We start from the raw sequence: 26,497 nt of genomic DNA, 5'->3' as shown, positions 1-26,497 counted from the left end.
ATTCAACTTGTGGTCCACAAAATCCGATTGTCATCTCGTCATCATCGTCATGTCACCCATTGTGAATAATGTGATATCAAATAGCTTAAATGAAAATACTCAGATGGGAAAACTTGGGCACGTGATTTCAAAAAAGAAATGAGTGAGGAAAATACATTAAATAAAGAAATAAAAATATATAAGATAACTAGCGGGCCCGGCAAACGCTGTCTTGCAAACAATATTTTTGATGTATAATTTTCGGCATTTTCGGTTGTTTTTATACCCACCATCATAAGGTGATTTGTATATATTTTTGGTATTTATCAGAGCACACATAGGGTAACATTACAAAACTGAATTTGATGTTTATGAGTGAGTTTTGTTGCTCCCTCCACGATTTAAGATATACATTTTATATTTGCACATACATTTGTACTACTCATAAGATGGCCTAGCGTTGTCCTGCCCCTGTATTCTGTAACTTTTTAACAACATTCGATATTGTCTATTTTACAACAATTTCATTTGTTAGTTTTATTGTTTTTACAATAACAAAAGAAATTTAAACAATATCGATTGTTGTTAAAAGTTACAGCATAGGCCTACTGGTGAAACACGACACCTCCCCTGTTGGCCAATTCTGGCCAATTGCTATCTTCAAACGGTACAGTTGTTGGCAGTAGAGATCAGAATTTAGCGTTTGGCCATATGAAAGCAACTCATAATAAATAATCCCATTCCAGTCCCACCAAATGCATAGCAGAACCTTCCTGGTCGTTAGTCCTGGTTTGGTCACCGTTTGAGGTGCTTCACCGCTCTTTGACCACGATCGTTTTTGCATAGGGTTATCGTATGTGATCCATTTCTCATTTCCAGTCACCATCCGTTTATAAAAATAAGAGTATCTCATTCCGTTTGGTCAAGACTTCGCAGATGGAAATTCGATCCATTTCATTTTTTCTGTTAATTGGTGAGGCACCCAACCATTGAGCTTCTTTTTGAATCCACCTTTGTGTGAATGGTTTAATTTTTAGCTCCTAGATGATGTTACGACATGCCTGTAAAATTCGATCGTTCCACCGGTATAATGGATTTCTTTTTCCCAAATGTAATATTAGGGATACTTATTGGGCAGAAATTCTCCCTAATTAGAATTTTCCATATTGACTCAAGTATTCGGATATCCCCATCTAACGGCATCCCTTAATATTCGGTGTTTGGCTGCAATGTTATGTTCGCCCAAGCTTTCAAATATCCCCCATGTAATAGTAATCCACCTTTTTCGATACTGTGGGGGATTTGGGCACGTTTGGTTGTATATTTGGTAGAATGAATCGTACTGAAATTGTCAATATTGGTTAAATCTTTGAGGTGCCCACAATAGTCGGTACTTTAAGGAGTTCGGTATTTTAGGGAGTGCTTCAGCCGAAGAGCTGTAATGTTTTATTTTGGATGAAGAAAACCTGTTTACAAAAAATTATCAATATTGGTGCAAATTGGTCCGGGTAGCCCCATATAATGATATGCATATAATGATATACTCTTATTGTTCGGTATTTTCTCATGTGGTATTAGTATATATCCATACCCATTGTAGTATCGTATATCATTCATATCATATATCATTCCGTGATATTGAAAGGGTAAAACACATTTGCGGAAACATTTCTATTCACGACCAAGTTTTGTATAGCTCCTACATACGGGTCCCGCACCATTTTCGGTTTTGTAAAGAATTTGACGGAATGGATCATGGATTTGGCTTAATGCAAAAAAAAGGAGCCATACATATTTCCCGTTTAATTTTCAGTATGTTGAAGTTCTTACCCCCGTTTTCCAATCTACTACACATACTGTGTAACATAGTCCCCATATAAATGTCCCGGCCGATTTAAGGAATCTACATATTAGGAAGTACAAAAGTTCGATCTTAACAACGATTTTTCATGGTATTAAATATATCGGTAGTTGACATATTGAGGTAACATCATAAGACTCTTTGTTATAAGAAATGCTTTTTATAGTTATTCTCTTTCAATATGAACTTACCTTTCTCTGTGATACACGTATGCGATTAAAGACATCGACCAACGATTAGGCATATAACCACCATATAATGGTACATTTTAGGTACTTCAATAACAACATGTTCCTATGTTCCTATTATTATTTTCAAGAAGAATAATCTAGGGCACATGTCTTAGAATCAGAACTCTTTCTGAATCTTCAGATTTTCATCCTTGCATTTGTTCCAAAATGTAAGTGAATTTTATGGAAAACGTGTACATACAATGATCGCGAATTCATCTCAATTATTGTTTTTCATTCTCAGAAAAAAAGTTTCGTTACAATGCCAATTGAATAAAATAAAATATTTTGAAAATTTTCAATATTTGACAAATGAATATTTTTTTTTTTTCAAATATTGTTTTTCATAATATTTTTTTTTTCATAATATTTTTTCTTTTTTGCAAATTTTTCGCGATTTTTAAATTTTTCTCACCTTTTAAACCTTCCCTGAAGCTCTACGAATATTTTAAGACTAAGATAAGAAAAATCCGTTCAGCCGTTCTCGAGTTTTAGCGAGACTAACGAACAGCAATTCATTTTTATATATATAGATAAAAAGAAGAAGAACAACAACATATTAATATCATTTCCAATTTCTCTATTACTCTTTGACAAGGTACTAATTATTGGACATTTCAGTAAGTGGAAAAAGTCATAACTAATCTTATGTTCCCATATTAATTAAGACACACTTGCTTGCGACACTTACACGAGACATCAAAGCAATCTTACGAAATCTACTTTCAAACTTTGCGGATGAAGGGAGGTATAAAAATGTGCCAGTACCGGCTTTCTTTTGAGCGTATCAGTTGGTCAGTTAACATGGGAACCTATCTCAGCTTATGAAGTGTTTATGCCCTACTCCATATTGAGGTATGGGGATTATTATTGGTAACGTAAAACGTATGGTGTATAAATTTGCAACGCCTGGGGAAATAGTAGTCAGAGGTGAAATAAAAGAAATATATTGTTGGTCAGAGTAAAATACTGTGTTGATTCCTGTGATCAACTCAGTATTTTACTCTGCCTGTTTAAATCACTACCTATAATTCACTATATTAAAAAAAGAGGGTGGATTTTCATCATACATTGCTAATACCCATGACAGTTTAATATTTAAAACGAAACTAATAAGGATTACGATTGGACATATTGCCCCGATTTCCGATTTGTTTGAAATATAACATAATCTAAATCGAATTAAGAATCCGGGGGGTATAAACTTAGCAGACCTTAATATTTAAACTAACAATAGACTATCTGATATACCCAAAGCGTAGAAATTAACGAATATTTGGAGTTATCATTATACGAAGGGAAATGGCCAATTGAGACGAAATATCTCAATTTCGAACCTAATCGTTTTTGTATCGCAATATTTTCCTTCAAGCTAAATATAAACCAGTAAGGAAAGTAGTAAAGTCGGACGGGGCCGACTATATGATACCCTTCACCACTTTGGGTATATTTAACAGATTAATCTTAACAAATGTCGCATTTTTAAAGGACCAGTAAAATGAAATTGGATCCATAAACATGTCATTCTGCGACCTATACTAATGTTTTCATTTGGTCAGATATAGAAGCTATATCTAATTCTGAACCGATTTCATGAAACTTAACACACATCATTCTAGACCTAATTCATTACGCTACGCTAAATTTGGTGCAAACCGAAAGATAATAGGGGCTTTGGTACCCCATTTACCTTAAATCGGACGAAAATGTATATGGGAGTCAACTCAGAAAGTGATTCTGTGCATATTTTCAAAAGGAACCATGTGCCTATTTGCCTAAAGGCATAATACCCTGTACAACAGTGTGGTGAAGGGTACAAAAAATCGGACGAGAGAACGAAACTATTGCTATATATAAATCTGAACCGATTTCAACAAAACTCGAATCATAAATGCATTGTTAACAAAACTACATGGACGGACTCAGAAAGTGATTCTATGCATATACTCAAAAGGAACCATGGGTCTATCCCGATTCTTTTTGCCTGTTACAAACATATGCACAAAGACATAATACCCTTTACCACAGTGTGGTGAAGGGTATAAAAAGGAGGTTTTACGGGGACTACCCTTACAGGGGGCGAATATTATTAATTTTTGGGAGGGAGGTTTGTTGCCATAGACGACTACAAAAAACCAAATTACAAAAATGAATTTGGTTCAAGAACCCAAAAATACCGAAAATTGGGGGGTACCTTATATGGGGGCTAACCGAAAAAATTGACCTATATTTATAATTTATAGTGGGGAGATTTGCTACCTAATAAGAACTCGACGTACTAAATTACAATCTATTCGGACGAAAAGTACGATCAGAACCCCCAAAATACCAAAAATTGGGGGTACCGTTATATGGGGACTACCAGAAAAACTGGATCTATATTTATAATTTTTAGTGGAGTAATTTGGTACCCAATAAGAACCCAATTTACAAAATTTCAGAGAATTCAGTTATAAATCGAGCCCAAGAACCCGAAAATACCGAAAATTGGGGGTACCCTTATATGGGGGCTATCAGAAAAAATGGACCTTTATTTATAATTTTTAGTAGGTAGATTTACTACCCAATAAGAACTCAAAGTACCAAATTTCAGCGAATTCGGTCGAAAAATGCGATAAAAACCCCCAAAATACCGAAAATTGTGGGTACCCTTATATGGGGGCTATCCGAAAAAATGGACCTTTATTTATAATTTTTGGTAGGGAGATTTGCTACCCTATAAGAACTCAAAGTACCAAATTTCAGCGAATTCGGTCGAAAAATGCGATCAAAACCACCAAAATACCGAAAATTGTGGGTACCCTTATATGGGGGCTATCCGAAAAAATGGACCTTTATTTATAATTTTTGGTAGGGAGATTTGCTACCCTATAAGAACTCAAAGTACCAAATTTCAGCGAATTCAGTTAAAAAACGCGCTCAAGAACCTCAAAATACCGAAAATTTGGGGGTACCCTTATATGGGAGCTATGCCTAAACGTGGACCGAACCTGAGGTTCTAGTTTTTAATTCCGATATCCTCGAAGGTAGAATGATGTCTAAATTGTCTTAGTATTCTATACTTTGTAGGGTATAAACTGACAACTTCGAATACAGAATATCCAGAATACGGTTATATGGGCAACCACAAAACGCGGAACAAAGCAGTTAACTGTTATAATTAAAATTGGGGGTTATATGAGGATTACCCCCAAAGTGCGGCGAATATTAATACTTTTGGCTAGAGATATTTGTTACCAAATACGAATACAACGTACCATTACAACGTACATTACAACGAACGCGCTCAAAACACCCAAAATACGGAAAATTGTTGGTACCGTTATGTGGGGGCTAACGAAAAAGTGGACTTATATTGATAATACTTAGTGGAGAGCTTTGGTACCCAATAGGAATCTAAAATACTAAACTACAGAGTATTCGGTCGACAAACCCCAATGTGCCAAAAATTGGGGGAACTGTTATTGTGGGCTAACCGAAAAAATTAATTTTTGGCGAGAACATGTTTACCCCATTAGAACTTAAAGTACCACGTTATAACGAATATAGTAAAAAAATCAAAGATTGGAGGGGAGGATGGGGGGTAGTGGAGTACCCTTGTATGGGCTATACCTAAACTTTGACTGATGTAGGCCAACTTCAAACTTGACCTGCCGGTAAACAAAATTTTGGCGATCTATCTCCATTCGATTAGAGCCTAGAGTGATCACAAACGACAAACGGACATGTGTAAAATCATCAGGATAGGTCCACGTTTTGACATATGTGATTATAATTATAATTTGTCATTTAAGGGATAAAAATATATAGACGGATTTTCAAGGTTTTAGACGCATTTTGTTACTAGACCAAACCCATTTCCGGTATTTCGAATCTCCCATTATGGGCTTTTGGAAAGTAAAAAATATATGTTCAGCAAATTTTCGATATAGGTCCATGTTTTCACATAACCACCCCTCATAAAGGTCCTTCAAATTTTCGATATTTTAAAGGTTTTAGACGCATTTTCCACTAATTCGGATTTAAATCGGTATTATGGGTTTTCGGATGGTAAATATAAATTTTGCAAAAATTTTCCATTTTTTGGAATGACCCCCATATAAAGTTGTCCCCCCATGTTGGGGTTTTATAGGTGTTATGCTCATTTTCCAAACCAAGGGACTTTAAATCGGGATTTTAGCTTCTTGGAGAATGGAAAATATTGTTTTAACGAATTTTGGATATAGGACCCTATTTGGACCTAAATAAAAATTTCCACATATTTTCCGTTTCATCCGCTATTTCCAACCAAATCGAAATTCCAGAGAGGGGAATATTTCTTTTTAACAAATTTTCGATATAGGCTCACATTTTGACATAGCTCTTAATTTCCATTTTGGAGTCCATATAAGTCCATGTTTTGACATAGCCTTGACATAAAATGTTGGCCCCATTTTCTGCATTTTGTAGGTTTTATTCGCATTTTCGCAGTATCGAGGTTTTCACTCCCAAAAATATTTTTATAAAATCGTTAAAATATTGTGAAAATAAATAAAAAGTCAAACATTCGATTAGCATTTCGTAATATTAAATATCAATAAAAATTTTCAAATTGATTTGAAAATTTATTACTCGTGTTATTGAACCCTTTGATTTAATTTCTCCAAAGTTTGTCGACCTGCCATAAATTACGCGCTAAAATAAAGCCAATAAAAAAACTGAGCTTCCTTATTTCTCCCAAAATAAATGTCTGATAAAATTTAGGTCAAGTTCTTCTTATTCGCCAAAAAAAAAAAAAAAAAAAAAAAATGGCAATGCCACCTAGTTTCAGTCACAAAAAAATCATTCAACCCTAGTCATTCAAGTGGAATCCTTTTATTGACACACTAACCCCCTCCCGACCATTCAAATCAATTAAATTTCAATTGAATTGTGGTTGCCTAATATGTTGGAAATTCTGGTGTGAGGTAAGACCCTGAAATCGTTCAAAAATTATTAATTTAAAAAATATCGCGTGTACAACTGTCATTTATAAATCATCAAAGCATTTGATGATTTATGGCCTGCATATTGGTGGTGTTTTTTAGGTCTTTGTTAATGTTCATCCTTAAATTGTTCTATTTAACTATATTGCGTTTTACATTCGTTTATTTAGAAAACTATTAAACAAAATGTGATTGTTTAATAAAAATGCAGGGTAAGGGTCAACATTCTCAGACATTTTTGTTATCTGGTCAAGGCATCAAGTAGTGGTGGTGAATGTCCGATATTTTAGCTTTATATCTGAGGAGAGTTGAATGTTTTCGAATTTCCGGTTTTGTAATTTTTTAAGCAACAAATAAATTTCGAATATTACGACAATTATTGACATTGTTTTAATGACTGATTAAATGGGGAGTTATTTAAATTATTTTTGAAAGTGAAAGTCGATTAAATTCGTTCAATATAAAATATCTGCGACATATCTATAGATATAAAAGGGTTTACAACAAGAGAGGAGTATTTGCGGTGTTTTGAATTATTTGGGGTTTTAGGCTTCTTTTGTTGATCGGGGCTTTGAAATCCATGAACAAGATCTGAATTTCATATTGACTGCTTAGATCCATTTTCACTTCATCTTAACCCATGAGTTATTTTTGAAAATTCTTTGGAAGTGAACAAAGAGAAAATTCGGTACATTATATAGTTTTTCTTTGACAAAGGCGAAAATGCAAGCCAAGCGGCTAAACAGCGAATTATGTGCAATTTTGGTTTCGTAGATTCCGTTCGGGAATTTTTGATGTTAAAGATGCACCTCGGAGAAATGATCGATGTTGACCAGCATGTTGGCAGTCGTAACATCACACAGGAGCTAAAAATCGACCATAAAACTGTTTTAAACCATTTACAATTGACCAGAAACGGCCAGAATTGGTCATCAGGGCAACGCTAGGCCACACACATTTACAGTGACTCAGCAGAAACTTCTGGAGCTTGGTTGGGAAGTTTTAATGCATCCGCCATACAGTCCGGACTTGCCACCCAGCGATTATCATATTTTTCTTGTATTGCAAAGTTTCTTTAATGATGAGGATTGTGAAAATCGACTACTGGAGTTTTTTGCAAATAGAGAGCAGGACTTTTATGAGGGAGGCATTGTGAAGATACCTTTAAAATGACAAATCATGCAACAACTCACTCTTATAAAAATAACTCAAATCTTATAAAAAATATCGATTTATTTTTCCCCAACCTAATATTTTAAGAAATTTCAATTTATTGGGGACGATATTAAAAATTTAACCTATCAGACTTGGTGAAGTTTTTAATTATTTTCAGTTTGTGACATATATCTGTGACGGCAGGTTCATACATAATTTAAGTCTCTGTTGAGGTTCCATCGATTATGTCATCAATAAATCTATTTATTGGTACCTCAACGAATATATATCTTCATCAGAGAAGAACGGTCGCTAAGAAAGAAGAAGCAGAAAGATTAAATATTTTGCCGCAAAAACATGAATAATAGTTTTAAAAGGAATAAAACATGAATTCAGACGGTCAGCGTCTTTAAATTAAACAAGTGTTTTATTTTTACCAACTACAACCAGTTCCTAATTAGCAACACGTAAGCATAGTCTATATATTTGTTGTGCTGTCAAATATACATTTATTGTGTTTCATCTTTGTGCAACAAATACTCTCCGACTCTGAAGCTACTCTGTAGATTTAGAACCTCTACAAGTCCATACGCCTTTATCGGAACTTGTACAGTCTCCATTAAGCGTTTATATAAAATCGTTGGAGTAGTATTTATTTGCTGCATATTACACTAGACTACAGTTGTGTATGATATGGATGTAGGGCTATGGAATTACGTCAAGGGTAATGAACAATAATACATTTTAGATAGCACATAAAGATGAGCTATCAGATCATTCTCAAATTTATCAGTAACATTGATCTTGATACTATATTTGGCAAATTCGTAATGAACATTAGTTTGCGTTCATTAAATAAAATAATTAGAATTCCAAACCGATGTTAAATGATAATAATAAAAACACATTGTAGTAATCTAGATCAATTTACACTTATGCTTCAACTTTTGTCATTTGATATAGATAATGTCATTCATTAAGAACCCAGCATGCCCGTCCGTCTGTGCATGTAAAATTGTAAACGAAGTACAGGTCGCATTTATGATCCGATTTGGATGAAATTTGGCACAGGTCATTTGTTTGGCCAAGGACGAACCCCTTTGAAATATTGAAATATCGATTCAGATTTAGATATAGCTCCCATATATATTTTTATCCGATTTAATGTAAATGGTGCACCAAAGTCCCTATATTTCTCTCGATTTCCACGAAATTTTGCATAGCGTTTTGAATTTAGTCTATAATGATGTGTGTCAAGTTTCGTGAAAATCGTTAAGATTTTGATATAGCTCCCACATATATATTCGTCCGATTTAAAAGAAATGATGAACCAAAGTTCCTAAATATATTCCGATTTGCACGAAATTTGGCATAGTTTAGAGTCGTTTGAATAGAGTATAAAATGATGTCTGCTTAGCTACGTGCAAATCGGTTTCGATTTAGATATAGCTCCCATAATTATTTTCGTCCGATTTTTTGTAAATGATGCGCCAAAACCCCTATATATCTAACGATTTGCAAGCAATTTGGCATAGCGTACTGAACTGAGTCTAGAATGATATGTGGTAAATTTCGTAAAATCGGTTCAGATTTAGATATACCTCCCATATATATTTTCCTCCGATATTACAATTTTGTACAATATACTAAAGTTAATATAAATTAATATCTGGCAAGTTTCGTTGAAATCGGTTCAGATTTAGATATAGCTCTCATATATATTTTCGTTTGATTGTAGGCAAATGGTGCATCTAGTGACACGAAATTTTGCACAACGTATTAAATTGAGACAGATGCATTTGGAAAAGTGCGGCGTACCGAATAGCGTGTATCAAGCTTGCTCTAAATTGATTTGCACAAATGTCTCCCCTTGTACGCAAACGACGTTAAACTTGCCCAAATGAAATGAAATTTAGCATAGGTTAATAGAATTTAGAAAGGAATAAATATCACATATTCAAGTTCACCTCAATGTTCTTTCGAAAAGGCGACGTCTGTTAGGAGGAAATACAAAATCAAAGAAAATGCACAATTGCACCAAATATTCATCAATTTAGGAAAAAAATATTAAAAATGTCTACAGTAAATTTCACTTAAATTGTGAAAGCCCATAATAAATCGCAAGGTATGAAAACGAAGGGTATGAGTCCAAACAGCATATCGAGCATTCGAATGATTAGAAACAATGCCACCTTCCGCCAGACCAAACGCACACTTTACAGGACGCTGATACTACTCGTGCTGTTATATAGATCAGAAGCATGGGTATTTGCACAAGCAGATGAAGCAACTCGTGGGGTGTTTGAAAAATTCTTCGAAAGACCTACGGGCCGATCTGCGTCGACGATGAATATCGGCGTCGAATGAACCACGAGCTTTACAATCTATGCGCGGACATCGACATAGTCGGTCGTATTGAGCTGCAGCGACTACGGTGGCTAGGCCATGTTAAGCGAATGAATGAGAATGTCAAAGCTTGAAAGGCATATACAAAACGAGCCTATTGATGGTTCACACAGAAGGGGAAGGCCACGAATTAGATTGAAAGATCAAGTAGAATACAACATATCGGAACATATTCATTCAAATTGGAGGAGATGCGCACAAGACCGACGCGCTTGGGAATCTTTTTTAAGCTCGGCTTATGGAACAACCGTTCTGTAAGAAGCCAGCTAAGTAAGCAAGTAATTCCATTTAAATGGTCTTCCAAAGATGATATATCTCTTCTATCTACAGTATATTGTACACATTATCATCTCTTGTACCTATAGTGGTGAAGGGTATCATATAGTCGGCTCCGTCCAACTTTTGATATTTCCTTACTAGTTTATATAATTAATTTGTATTAATAAATTTAACTATATGTCGGTTCTTGAAAAATAATTTGTTTACCAAAAATATTCATAGCACGTTTTTTGAATGTTCATTATTACTTTTACAAAGCCTTGAAAAATATTCCATTTAGGATTTCCGAAAGATATCAACCCTCATTACCAAATTTTAATATGGAAATTTCTTTTTAAATTACTACAATAAATTTAAGAGATGCGTCAGAGCTTTTTCATATATATATATTAAAAAGTTAATGTCGGTTTTAAATTATTTTTGAAATACAATTAAAATCGTCATAAAGCCGACTAAATTGTAAGCATACAATATACACTAGAACCACTATAATACTCGTTCTAACTAAACTATCCGTTTAAATCTGCAATACGATTATACAATTATAGTGTATTTATAGAAGTTCAAAATAAAATAATACATAACTTACCTCCTTTTCCGTTATTTTAAAAGAACTGCTGACCATTTTGTTATTGTTTTTATTAAACTTTTAGTATTTCCAAGAAAAGTTTTTCAATAAATATTTTGGAATGACGGTTTTTTTCAATACACATACATTTAACAAAGAAAACTAATTCCGATGTGTTTTATTAATGCATATCTATAAAAAGCACATTCATGACATTTTAACAAAAACAAAAAATATATATGGCAAATAAATTGAATTCAAAAGAAAAGTATTGAAAATAGGTTGATATTAAAAATTCCCCTATTAAATTTTTCGCATTTAGTAATAATTACTATTTACATAACACATGCACACCCCCACGCACGCCGTTGCAAATTTTCCTGTTCTCTAATTAAAATACAGAATTGAAAATGCAGCAAATATTGACAACCTTAGACAAAGTAGTCATCAAAATCGAAATGAGAGAATCGACCTGACACTTAACCAAACACTTCAATAAATGCAATTTGAAAGCCAAGCAAAAAAAGTGAATAACTACAGCAACAAAATTTGCATTGACAATTGTTGGGTTGGCTGCTCCGAAGACGTGAGTTGAAATGTTAATTAATGCGAGACAGTCAGTAGTATTCTGGTACTCTATATCGGAGGGGTAGCAGCAGAGGAAGCAATTTTGGTATAAAGGCTGTCTGTCAAGAATATGGCTAAATATGTACTGGCATGTGTTGCATACTGTGGCTAATAATGGAATATATGTATGTATGTGAATTTATTAAGTAGAACAAGTAAAGCGTTTTGAAAGACTATTTTACCGCTCAAAGTAGATATTGGTGATTTTTTAAAAATTTCAGTTTGTTGGTTGTTGGTTTTTGGTATTTGTAACTAATAAAAAATTGCTTTGTGTATTTATTTGTATTTTTTTAAAAACTAATATACGTTTTCCAAATATGCAAAAAATATTAAACAAAAGTTAAAAGGTGATTTTTTAAAAATTTCTGGTTGATTTTGTTTTTTGGAATTTGTAACTATTAACAAATTGCTTTGTGTATTTATTTATATTTTTTAAAAACTGCAATTGGCACGTGTGGCGTAGGGGATGATAGATACCAAGCAACGGCTCTGATTGGCTTTAACATGGCGAAGTCCAGGCTTATCTTGGTCCCTCTTTCATTTCAATTGTGAACACTGACCTCCCCGCGGTGTCACCTGCGGTAGCTATTTTCATCACCCGTTGCGGCTTCAGACCTGGCGAATCCACCATTGACCAGATTTTCACTCTGCGCCAAATCCTGAAAAAAAACGACTATAAAGCCGCATTCGACAGCCCTATACGGTCAGAGGTGTTTAAAGCCATGTCTACGTTCAACATTCCTGCAAAATTAATTCGGCTATGCCGGATAACTTTAAGTGGCACAAGGTCAGCAGTTAAAGTCGGAAAGAGCCTATCGGAGCCCTTCAATACTGAACGAGGATTCAGACAAGGTGACAGTTTCTCGTGTGATCTTTTTAACATCCCGCTGGAAAATGTGAATAGAAATGGCACCCTGCCTACGCCGATGACATCGATATAATGGGTCGAACATTGCGAGCGGTAACAGCCGCCTTTGAACAATTTGAGAAGGAGTCTGCCAAAGTGGGCCTGGCAGTTAACGGCGAGAAGAGCAAGCTGATGGTATCAACGCGCAAGACGTCCAGTAGACTCGGACCAACTGTGGAACTTGAGAACTACAGCTTCAATGTAGTTAAAGATTTTATATACCTTGATGCCGCCATAAATAAAAGGAATGACATCACTTTTGGAATTCGGAGAAGGATTGTGATGGCCAACTGATGCTACTATGGTCTAAGTAAACAGTTTAGAAACAAGGCCACCTACCGTCGGACCAAACTCACACTATACAGGAAGCTGATACTACCCCTGCTGTTATATGGATCTGAAGCAAATTTCTCCGAAAGAATATCGGCGTCGAATGAACCACGAGCTTTACAATTTATACGCGGACATCGACATAGTCAGCGGACATTGACATACTGATGGTACCTGTATAAGGGGAAGGCCTATAAAAGTGAGCCACGAATGAGGTGGAAAGACCAAGTGGAAAACAACATCTTGGAACGTGGTATTTCAAATTGGAGGAGATGCGCACCAGACCGACACGCTTTTTAAGCTCGACTTATGGAACAACCGTTCTGTAACAAGCCAGATAAGTATGTAAGGACTGCCACAAGGCGTGGATTTAAAAAAAAAATTATGGACTAATACAAGTCGTGGATTTTTTAAAAATATTTCTTCAAGGACTAACACAAGGCGTGTATTTTTAAAAAATATATATTTCTTTAAGGACTAACACAAGGCGTGTATTTTTAAAATATATTTTTAAGTACTAACACACGGCGTGGATTAAAAAAAAAATATTTTTTAAGAACTACCACAAGGCTTGTAAGGCAATCTTATGGTAAAAATATAAAAAAAAACTCTCCACCATCGACGCTTAAACCAAGTTTATTTAAATTTATTTAGATATCACACATTTTTGTGATCTTAAATTCTCCTTGCCCAACAAACACATTTTCTTCTATGAGCCACGGTATGCAATACGACACACATGTGTTATATACAACAAAACACAACAATTGTGACTATGTAAATATTTATGTATGTCGTCGCCGATGTGTTTGCTGTGTTATTGAACAGAACAGTTAAAATAATTAAAATTCTATTCCCATTATTTTTCGTTTTTGTTAAATAGACAGGTATTTACTCGCATATATGTATGTCATAACAACAAAAGAACACAACTAAATTCGGGCACAAATTTTGAGGGTCATTTTCGTGGAGTGCGTGATTTTCTTATGAAAATATTATCACCTCGGTAAATGCAAGAACAAAACGAAATTGCCCAAACTAAAAACTTAATTTGCTACAAAATGCCAACAATAATTCTTCTTTTTAATCATCAACTTCATGAAATGACATTAAACACGAGTCACTTGCACTTTTTCGAACTTCACAAAAACAGACACCGTTTCTTTTTTCTGTTTTCTTCTTCTTGTCGCCAACAACAATAAAGTACTATTGACACTGAATACTGACCACGGACTGCAACAATGACCGATTGACCGACCGATCGTCCGATCGAAGCAACAAACAAATTTGAACGAACGTCTGTTCTGGGCAACTGTTGTTGCACAAATAAAGCATCGTTTACACAGGTTACAAGTGTTATTGTTGGGCGATGTGATGATGGCGATGTTGACGACGGCGGCTGCTGCTGCTACCGCCCGGCTGACAAGTGTAATGTGCGGTTATTACAAGAGCAAATAATGCATCAATCTCTTTCTCAGCTTCTGTGTGTGTGTTATGTCAACGAACGACTTAAAGCATCCAACAAAAATCCAAAACAAAAACCAAGCTGTAATACCAAAAATCACACAAACACACACTAATCTCTTGACTGTTCGTCCAATACAATTGTTGTTGTTGGTTTTGTTGCTGACTTAACCGTCCGTCACTCAAAGTTTCTGAGCTTCATTTTTGTCTGAGTTGGGGTTTTTGTTGTTATTGCTGCTGCTGCTGCCGCCTCTGCTGCTGGCATTGAATTTGTTACGAAAAAATGCATTGCATTGCAATTTGCCTCTCTCCACTGTTTTGTTTTTGGTGGATTTCTTCGACGATCACTGAAGAAAACGTTTGAGAGAAATATTTTATACTCTCTAATTACTTTGTTTCTTATTAGGGTACTGCTGCTGTTCTCATAAATTATTTAATTATTGTTTGAGAATGTATTACCTGAGAATAATTAAAATACGAGGGTGGATTCATAATGTAACACAAAATTACTTTTTATGGGATCCAATATATGGTATGAGCTTAACTAAATTGTCAAAAAGATAAAAAATAGTATACTTGCTGAACATTTTATTTATTTGGTTTTGTTTCAGCATCGGATCCAGTTTACTATTGAGAAGACAATTTATTTGATTTGACTATTTTATTTGCATTTAAATGATATGTATATAAAATTTATTGGAAATAGATCCGGCTAATAAATCCCCATTTAAAAAAAGTAAAAGTAATAACGATGTGCGTTCGGCCCGGCCGAACTTTTTATACCCACCACCATGAGGGAGACAATAAAATCATGTAAAATTAATGGAGGCTCCTAGGAGAAAACTCATGTTATGATAGGACCTTGAACATACCGAAAAATGTGTGAGAAAAATATAATTGAATTTTTCAAAATATCTCATAGTGGGGCATATCCCCGGTGATCAATATTGATATTTTTGGTAGTGAGATTTGACAGCCAATTAGAATAAAAAAATATCAACTACAGCCAATTTCTTTGAAAAAACGCCTCCAAAATTGTCAAAATACCAAATTGGGTCAATTTTTAATGCGGAGACGAGGTGATAACGCTGTGAGAATCCAAAATACCAATTTACAATCAATTTGATTGACCCCATATTGGGGGGATCCATATTATGTGGGCAACCGTTTAAGGTGATACCGCTATGAGAAACAAAAATACAAAATTATATCTAATTTGGTTTGAAAACCTGTCCAAAATCTTCAAATTACCGAGTATTGGGGAGTACCGTTATATGGGGGCTAACCTGAAATTTGTTATTAAATGAGAATCCAAAATACTATGTTAAAGCCAGTTCGGTTGGTAAATGCGTTCAAAATACCAAATATTCGTTTACATAGGTACCCTGGTCAATGCGCAAAATTACAGCCAATTCGGTTGGGAAATCTGACTAAAATCCCCAAAATGTTGAGTATTGTGGAGTACCGTTATATGGAGGCTACCCTGAAGCTGTGCTGTACAATGAGAATACAAGTTAAAGCCAATTCGGTTAAAACGCTTCCAAAATAACAAATATTAGGGAGTACCGTTATATGGGGGCTACGCCAAACGTGCTAAATTTCAGAGGTCCATCTTGAACCAGTAAGGGTTGTTCAAAAGTCGGACGGGGCCGACTATATGATACCCTTCACCACTTTGGATACACACAAGAGTTGTTAAAATATACAATATCCTGTAGATAAAACAGACAGATAAAACATAATCTTTAGGGCGAAACTAAGTGTGTGATCTACATAGATATATAAACTCATACACATACCATTCTGAAATCTATGAAAAATTGTATGTCAATCAGATTATTTGCTGTACCATCCGATTCGGATTCTTTGGTGTACCATGAAATCGACACAAAATAATGTATGTGGAGCTGTATGTAAATCTGGACGTTATTTGGCAACCATGGGGTCCGGTGCACCTTTCAATAAAATCTGACGAAACTATATATGGGAGTTATAAATCTGAACTGATTTCAAAAAAACTCCATAGACATTAAATTGGACTTCATTCAGTACGCTGTGCAAGATTCTATCTTAATCGGACAATCCTTGGGTGTTTGGTGCACCACTTAGATAATATCGAACGAAACTATATGTGGAAGCTATATCTAAATCTGAACCGATTTCCACAAAATTTCGTATATATCATTATGGGACCTATTTCAATGCGCTATGCAAAATTTTCTATTCATCGAACAATCCTTGGGTGTTTGGTGCACCATTTACATAAAATCGGACGAAACTATATATGGGAGCTATATCTACATCTGAACCGATTTCAAACAAAACTTCACAGACATTAAACTGGGCCTAGTTCAGTACGCTGTGAAAAATTTTGAATCGGACAAATATTGTGTGTTTGGTGAACCATTTACCAAAAATCGGACGAAACCATATATGGGAGCTATATCTAAATCTGAACAGATATCCACAAAACTTCGTATACATCAATATGGACCTAATTCAGTACGCTGTACAAAATGTTGTTTCCATCGGACAAATATCTGATGTTTGGTGCACAATTTAGATAAAATCGGATGAAAATATGTATTTGAGCTATATCTAAATCCGAACCGATTTCTTCCAATTTCAATAGGGTTCGTCTTTGGACCAAATAAGTGACCTGTGCCAAATTTCATCCAAATCGGATCATAAATGTGACCTTCCCTTTGTTCACAAAAATACATAGACGGACAAGCGGACATGCATAAATTGACTCAGAAAGTGATTCTATGCATATTATCAAAAGGAACAATGGGTCTATCTCGATTCATTTTGCCTGTTACAAACATATGCACAAAGACATAATACCCTGTCCCTCTCCACATTTAGTCAAAAACTCCATCTGGAAACTAGACAATGATTTCGAAGACTTTTTACGGCAATTTAGATTAATGCTGGGAAAGCATGGGAACTGTTGCCCGTGTTTACAAGTATCAATAAGATATTTCATATGGTAGTTTCGGCAATTTAGATGGACAAAAACATTATGAATTTGTGCAGTTGTGTAAACTACCACATGGTCGCCCTTATGTAGATGGTCTGTATTGTAGGCTATAGCCTGAAAATTGAAAGTCATTTACAGATGACGTAAAACTCATCTTCTCAACAACTTTTTGTTTATTACTTTTCAGATACCAGCAATGACTGATTACAAATGTCCCATCTTCATAGCTATTCTCTCCGACGCGAAGATAACACCTTTTTTTCTCTAGAGGTTTATAACCTTTAGCAAACAGCCGGCAAGTTCAAGAAAGTTTCATGACAGTGAAAAGTGTAACTACTATAAACATTTCATTTAAATAGTGTCGTTGTTGATTACAATTGAGTGTTGAATGACTTATATGACCGTTGTTTTTCTTAAGCTTTTATTTGCAAAGCTCAAATAATTTGTTTATGAGAGACGCGCTTGCACAATTCCAATTAAATTGATGTTGGTCGTGTTCATGTTTTGATCGTTCACTCAATTTATTTGTATTACATTAAAGCTCAGTTTGAGTCGTGATAGAGCTTGGAACGAGAGCTTTTAAAGCTGAACTATTAACCCTAATATGATTCCCAAACTAATTGTGTACCTTATATATATTGTTATTGAAGTATTATATGATTTGGAAAAATTATTTATAGCATACACCTTTAAAATTTGGGATGCATTCCAAATTCCTTAAATCAGTCGGGAATTGTATATATGTTGTATATGCCATTGTAAATTGCCTGTCAGTATTTACTAATACCTGAAATACTAAATAAATGTCTCTGAGGCTAGAAATGCCCAATTACAGTCCCTTGTTAAGGTGTGTTAAATATATCCAACGGATATTCAAGGCAACACCGACTTCTGAAACCTCAACTGTCGATGACTATTTTTTCTACAAAAACAATTCTGACATCCCCATGATTGATCTCGGAGGCGATGTGAAATTTCAGTCTCTGTCCGATATCAGGGTTTTAAAGGTTTGCTTTAAAAGCTTCATCGATGTCAATTCAAACATCTGGTGTGGTTATTTTCTTGTCGAAGGTTCATTCATGTAGAGTTGTTTTCACTGATATCCCTATAATATACGCATGTTTATATATCCGTGTCTACTGCCCGTTCTATGGTTTGGAGTCGAAATTAGGTTAGGCTTAATGGTCGATAAGATTTTCTGCTGCGTAGTTTGCCGTATGTAAGACTTTTGATATTGATCTCAGAAAAAGATATTCGCTTGTTTTCATTGTCCATTTCCGCTTTTACCTAGAAAACCTTATATCTCTAAATATTAATAATTTTCGAATAAATTCTACCGAATCCGCCAATTTTTTGTTGTCGGGTTAGTCTTCGTAACCGAACATATGTAGACAAATTCGCAGACATATCTGAATCACTAATTTCTTAACAGAATTTTCAGATAATAAAGATAATCTTAAATCTTCGAAGCTTCGAATTTATACATAAATTCAAAGTGTGAGAAGAACAATCGCGACCCAACCTCTGACTAAGAGCTTAAAACACAACGTTTACAACAAACTCGAAGTTTAAACACTGCTGGTGAAATAGTGAGAGTTCTTCCACAGGGAGTAGAATGAAGAGAGGTAAATGACTATAATCAGAGGCCACTTGATCGATTCCTTTGTATAGAATATAATTCTGAAATCCCCGAGTCAATGGATAATTTTTCTGTAGAAAATAATTCTGAAACCCCCATGGTCAATGACAATTTTTTCTATATTAAAAAAAATCCTTTTCATACCCTTCACCACACTGTGGTACACCGTAATATGGCTTTGTTCATATGTATGTAACAGGTAAAATGAAACGAGATAGACACATGGTTCCTTTTGGGAATATACATAGACTCACTATCAGAGTCGATTTATACATGTCCATCCGTCTGTCTTTCCGTCTGTTGATGTTAATTGTAAACAAAGTACAGGTCACATTTATGATCCGATTTAGATGAAATTTGCCTTATTTGGCCCAAGGACGAACCCTATTGAAATTAAAGAAAATCGGTTAGATTAAGATATAGCTCCCATATATAGTTTCGTCCGATTGTATCTAAATGGTGCACCAAACATCCAATATTTGTTGTCGGGTTAGTCTTCGTAACCGAACATATGTAGACAAATTCGCAGACATATCTGAATCACTAATTTCTTAACAGAATTTTCAGATAATAAAGATAATCTTAAATTTTCGAAGCTTCGAATTTATACATAAATTCAAAGTGTGAGAAGAACAATCGCGACCCAACCTCTGACTAAGAGCTTAAAACACAACGTTTACAACAAACTCGAAGTTTAAACACTGCTGGTGAAATAGTGAGAATTCGTCCACAGGTAGTAGAATGAAGAGAGGTAAATGACTATAATCAGAGGCCACTTGATCGATTCCTTTGTATAGAATATAATTCTGAAATCCCCGAGTCAATGGATAATTTTTCTGTAGAAAATAATTCTGAAACCCCCATGGTCAATGACAATTTTTTCTATATTAAAAAAAATCCTTTTCATACCCTTCACCACACTGTGGTACACCGTAATATGGCTTTGTTCATATGTATGTAACAGGTAAAATGAAACGAGATAGACACATGGTTCCTTTTGGGAATATACATAGACTCACTATCAGAGACGATTTATACATGTCCATCCGTCCGTCTTTCCGTCTGTTGATGTTAAATTGTAAACAAAGTACAGGTCGCATTTATGATCCGATTTAGATGAAATTTGCCTTATTTGGCCCAAGGACGAACCCTATTGAAATTAAAGAAAATCTGTTAGATTTAGATATAGCTCCCATATACAGTTTCGTCCGATTGTATCTTAATGGTGTACCAAACATCCAATATTTGTCCGATTGATACAAAATTTTGTACAGCGTACTGAAATAGAACCATATTGATGTATACGAAGTTTTGTGGAAATCGGTTCAGATTTTTGGTAAATGGTGCACCAAACTCCCAAGGATTGTCCAATTGATACGAAATTTTGCAAAGCGTATTGAAATAAGTCCATAATGATGTACGATATTTTATAGAAATCGGTTCAGATTTAGATATAGCTCCAATATATAGTTTCGTCCAATTTTTTGTAAAGAGTCCACCAAACTTCCAATATCTGTCCGACTCAAACAAAATTTTACACAGCGCACTGGTTTAAGTCGAGTTTGGTATCCGTGAAGTTTTTTTTTTTTTTGAAATCAGTACAGATTTAGATATAGCTCCCATATATAGTTTCGTCCGATTTTATGTAAACTCCCAGTACTTATCCGATTCATACAAAATTTTGCACAGCGTACTGAATTAAGTCCAATTTGATGTCTGTGAAGTTCAGATTTAGATATAGCTCCCATATATAGTTTCGTCTGATTATAGGTAAATTGTACATCAAACGTCCAATATTTTGGCCCACTTTGACAACAACAACGGTTGCTCAATTAGGTACACACATACATAATTTGCTCGGTTTCATACAAAAGGTACACTAAAGATTCCAATTTCCCGATTGACATTGAATTTTTTATAGATTTCAGAATGGTATATGTATGGGGTTTTTAATAGATTCAAATATCTATGTGCACATTTAATTTCGCCGGATTCCATTTCTATATACAGGATATTGTATATATTAGCATCTTTTGTATGTATCCAAAGTGGTGGAGGGTATCATATAGTCGGCCCTGTCCGACTTTTGAGTTTCGCAAAGTTTGAAATCTCTAGCTAATAAGCTTATTTAGATGCACGTTTTTTGTATTGTTACAGATGTTTTTCTGATATTTCCATTCCATTCCGTAAGTATTTCGTGAATAAAACTTTTAAATTTTTGGAGCAGTATTATTAAAAAGTAGTTAATTACAATGTGCATTCTTATAAAAATAATAAAAAATATAAACTTTTTAGAAGATTGATAGAAAATAATAAAAAAACTATAACAAGTTCTTTCGGGGTAGATTCGATATTTTAAAGTTCCTTAAATTTTTTGAGTTTGTCATTAAAAATATTCCTTTAATATGGTTCGAAATTACATATATAAGACCAAACGTACTTGTATTGAGGAGAATGCCAAAGAAAGAAGCTATTTCTGATGGTGTGTGACCTTGAGATGTCAACGTCCGTCGCTAGAAAAAATAGCCTTAAATGCCAACCTTTGAGTCGCATACTAAAACAAAATGGAACAATTAGAGTGTCTGAATTCCAACCAGACTAATAGCGGTGATAATTGACAGGCTATGACTATAGTGCCGAATGTGCCCTGCGAATTTTACTTTTTTTACAAAACTCAATCAATTTTTTAACTAATACTAACGTATTATATATTTTTGGTACTTGTTTTTTTTTAATTAAGTATGAGACGACAATAACCTGCCATAAAGTTTTTGTATCTGTTGAATAAGTACTAAGATATAGAGTAGTAAAAACGGTGACGAATGTACCCCAGTCCCCCTAGTGTTTGTCCCAGAAAAACGATTATTGAAGGGCAATTGATTGATGTCCTCCAGATAAAACTCTATAGAAGAGGACGGCAAAAATTCGACGTTTTTGAACTTTGCTTCTACTTTGTGCCGCCACAGTATATCATGATCAGGACTTTTATTAGAAAATTACTTCACTGTATTGAGGGCCTTAACTTCGGCAAGTTCACACCTTTTTATTCTTAGATAATTTTTATTCTCAAATATAATTTAAAATACACACCAATTTATGCGGATAGTTATAAAAATGAACCCAAAATATGCAATTTTATTAATATACCTCTTTATAACTATAAATGGATTAGATAATATATATTTAAACTTATCATATCCGATGTCTGGAATTTATTTACGTATTCCATCATAAAACTGCAATAGCTAAAAATACTTATAAACAGGATGTTTTCTAAATAAAAAAACATGAGTTGTTCTATGTACGTATCGCCGGTAAACTTTGACTGATGGAAATAAAAAAAAAAAATAATAAATCACAGTACTTTGAAGTGTACAAGCAAAATTATAAATTCATGTGATTTAAAATACCTTCGTCGATTACTGCATTACTATCTATCTCAAGAGGAAATTTTATTTCATTTTTTCAATAAAAATAAAAAAAAAAATATTTGATTTTTTTAGTACGTCATACTATAGATTTTATGTTTTTTGCCATAAACTGTAATTTTGATTTAGGGTGGGAAACACTGTTCGTTCAATGTCTGCCGACGTGGTATCAACATGCGAATATGTCGTCGCTCAACACCACCAATCTTCTGATTGATTTGCAAAAAATTGCTGATAAATATTGAATATCTTTATTGGCCAATGTTGTCCTCCACAATTGGCAATAAATAAAAACACAAAGAATTTCAATCAAAACAAAAGGATTTAGCCGTACCGCGTGTGTTAACAACCTCAGAAAAGATTACATCGGACGGTGGCAACTGTTTTTTTGTATTAACGATCGATATGATCAATATTTTTACTTTTTGATTTCACTTACAAATAAACTGAAAAATAATTTTTTATAAATATTAATTCTTATCGGAAATCGTTTGTATAAAATATGAGATTATAGATTTTGTTTTTGATATCTGACAAGCACATTTACACACACACAGATATATTCGCAGGTCTATACACACTCTCAGCGTATAAATACCATTCTTATCAAATGGTCATTTTTGTTGTTGTTGTTGTTTGCGATTCTTGTTCTTGTTCAGGTTAGTAGTTGTTATTTCCCAATAACAATATAACGAAGCAAAACCCCCAAACACCAAGTCGAAAGGAGGATGATAAGAATTCTGTAGCCTGTATCAAAATGTGCCACAGATAAACGCCATTCGATAACCATGCAATCGTATCGATGTCGTCGTCGTATTACCCTCTGTACGAGTTTTGTATTAGCGAATTGTCATCGACATAAAATACGAACATGGTGGGGGGATTAAACGCTTTGGCTTATTGTAGCGACAATTTTATTAAACGTACAATCATATATTATTACTTCGTCTGATTATAAATTATAACGATAAACAATATATATTATGTATATATGCATGAATGGAGAAATTTTATTGTTGTTGTTATTGGCATACACATGTTTTTGGGGTGTATTTTGTTCGGTATTAATTTATTGTTAACCTGTGATCACATTTACTAAATGGTTGAGTTGAATGGAATATTGGTTACAGATATCTTTCAACACAAAACTTTGACAGAAACCCCTTTCAAAATATAAAATATTGAGCGGAAAAATATACCCTTGGACTTAAACTACCTCATACATAAATGTGATTACACTTCAGAATCGCAGTCTGCCCTCGAACCATAAGATGGAGTTTATATTAAATTTGACATTTCTTTTGCAACATGTCGAAATATTCGTTGAAGACGCCATATATTACATATATTCTTGATCAGAATAAACTTTAATGTTGATTTAACAATTTCGGCCTTTTGAAATCCTAGCATTTTGGATATGGAATATATCGACAGACATTTTTTGACACAGTCCCCATAATTGTGCTGCCTCATTTTTGGTATATTGAAGGTCTTGCCCACGCTTTGATTGTCCCTTCAGATAAAACCAGTAAGGAAAGTAGTGAATTCGGAAGGCCCTTTGTGACATGAAATTGAACGAACATAAATATTCGATATTTATCTAAATGAACCCGACATAAACCTATCCATACATATGTCATTCTCATTAACCTATGCTAAATTTTATTTCATTTGATCAGATTGAGAGACGTTTGTGTACAATGGGACAAAATTATTATTAACCAGTGAGCGGAGCAGTGTAATCGGGCCGACCATATGATACCCTACACAACTACCACGGAACTCTAACATTCTGCTGATGTTTATTCCGAGCCTTGGCAATATTTCGTGATATTTGCACCGATCAACAGCACCTCCTCCTTAAACGGACATATTTTCATAATATTACTAATATTCCGTACAGTCCTTCTATATATATGGGAGCTATATCTTAATCTGGACCGATTTTCACGAAACTTGGCAGACATCACTCTAGGCTCAATTCAGTACGTTATGCCAAAATTTCGTGCAAATCGAAAGATATATAGGGACTTTGGTGCACAATTTACATGAAATCGGAAGAAACTATATGTGGGAGCTATATCTAAATCTGGACCGATATTCACGAAACATACCAGACATCATTCAATTTAGTACGTTATGCCAAATTTCGTGCAAATCGAAAGATATATAGGGACTTTAGTGGACTATGTACTAAAATCGGGCGAAACTATATATGGGAGCTATATCTAAATCTATACCGATTTTCTCGAAACTTGGCAGACATCATTCTAGGCTCAATTCAGTACGTTATGTCAAAATTCGTGCAAATCGAAAGATATATAAGGACTTTGGTGCACCAATTAAATGAAATCGGACGAAATTATATATGGGAGCTATATCTTAATCTGGACCGATTTTCACGAAACTTGGCAGACATCACCCTAGGCTCAATTCAGTACGTTATGTCAAAATTCGTGCAAATCGAAAGATATTTAAGGACTTTGGTGCACCATTTAAATGAAATCGGACGAAATTATATATGGGAGCTATATCTTAATCTGGACCGATTTTTACGAAACTTAGCATACATTCGTGCAAATCGAAAGATATTTAAGGACTTTGGTGCACCATTTAAATGAAATCGGACGAAATTATATATGGGAGCTATATCTTAATCTGGACCGATTTTTACGAAACTTAGCATACATCACTCTAGGCTCAATTCAATACCTTATACCAAATTTCGTGCAAATCGAAAGATATATAGGGATTTTGGTGCACCATTTACATGAAATCGGACGAAACTATATATGGGAGCTATATCTAAATCTTGACCGATTTTCAAGAAATTTGGCAGACATCACTCTAGGCCCAATTCAGTACGTTATACCGAATTTCGTGCAAATCGAAAGATATATAGGGACTTTGGTACACCATTTACATTAAATCGGACGAAAATATATATGGGAGCTATATCTAAATCTAAACCGATTTTTCCCAATTTTAATAGGGTTCGTCCTTGGGCCAAACAAATGAGCTGTGACAAATTTCATCCAATTCGGATCATAAATGCGACCTGTACTTTGCTCACAAAAATACATGGACAGACAGACAGACGGACGGACGGACATGCATAAATCGACTTAGAAAGTGATTCTATGCATATTCTCAAAAGGAACCATGAGTGTATCTCGTTTCCTTTTGCCTGTTACAAACATATGCACAAAGACATAGTGTGGTGAAGGGTATAAAAATTCTATTTAATGCTTAATCTTCCAAGAAAAAAACGGATTATTACAAAGACGCGATGATAAGGACATAGGATTTTATGATTTGGTGCCATGAAAGGTTGTTACGCAAAACTACAGGTCAAATATAATGAGTTCGATCTCCGAATCGAATAGAAGTACATTAGTTGTTCCATGTTTAGACGAAAATGAAATAGGTAAAACATTATCAAATATTTTTAAGAAATCATACGATTTTTTGAAAAAGTTTATCGAAATTGTAAGCAGGAAGTATAAACTTAAGTGGATATGTGAATCACTATGTGGAAAGCGAAAGATCCCCGGCTATATCTAATCCGCTTGATGCGACCTTAGTATGTGACGAAATTATATTTTCAAATATAAATATATTGTTACAAATCATAATAACAATGCCGGTAAGAAAGATTTCTACCTACCCTATGTCGA

The 26,497-nt window shown here is 34.4% G+C and overlaps 1 protein-coding gene across 1 annotated transcript in view; it reads right to left on the bottom strand.

The window, feature by feature from the left end:
• The window catches only part of LOC133332296 (peptide transporter family 1), a 41,580-nt gene extending 30,081 nt beyond the window's left edge, over positions 1-11,499 (bottom strand). The window contains exon 1 of the mRNA XM_061540699.1: positions 11,464-11,499. Coding sequence (XP_061396683.1) covers positions 11,464-11,499 — 36 coding nt within the window. The remainder of the gene's footprint in view (positions 1-11,463) is intronic.
• Positions 11,500-26,497: the final 14,998 nt, after the last annotated feature.

Source organism: Musca vetustissima, unplaced genomic scaffold (genome assembly GCF_032173495.1).
Source record: "Musca vetustissima isolate MV318-11 ecotype Yass unplaced genomic scaffold, APGP_CSIRO_Mvet_v1 utg5888, whole genome shotgun sequence".
NCBI classification, from domain to species: domain Eukaryota; kingdom Metazoa; phylum Arthropoda; class Insecta; order Diptera; family Muscidae; genus Musca; species Musca vetustissima.
The sequence above is the reverse complement of the archived record's forward strand: the minus strand, read 5'-3'. Positions and strand labels throughout refer to the sequence as shown.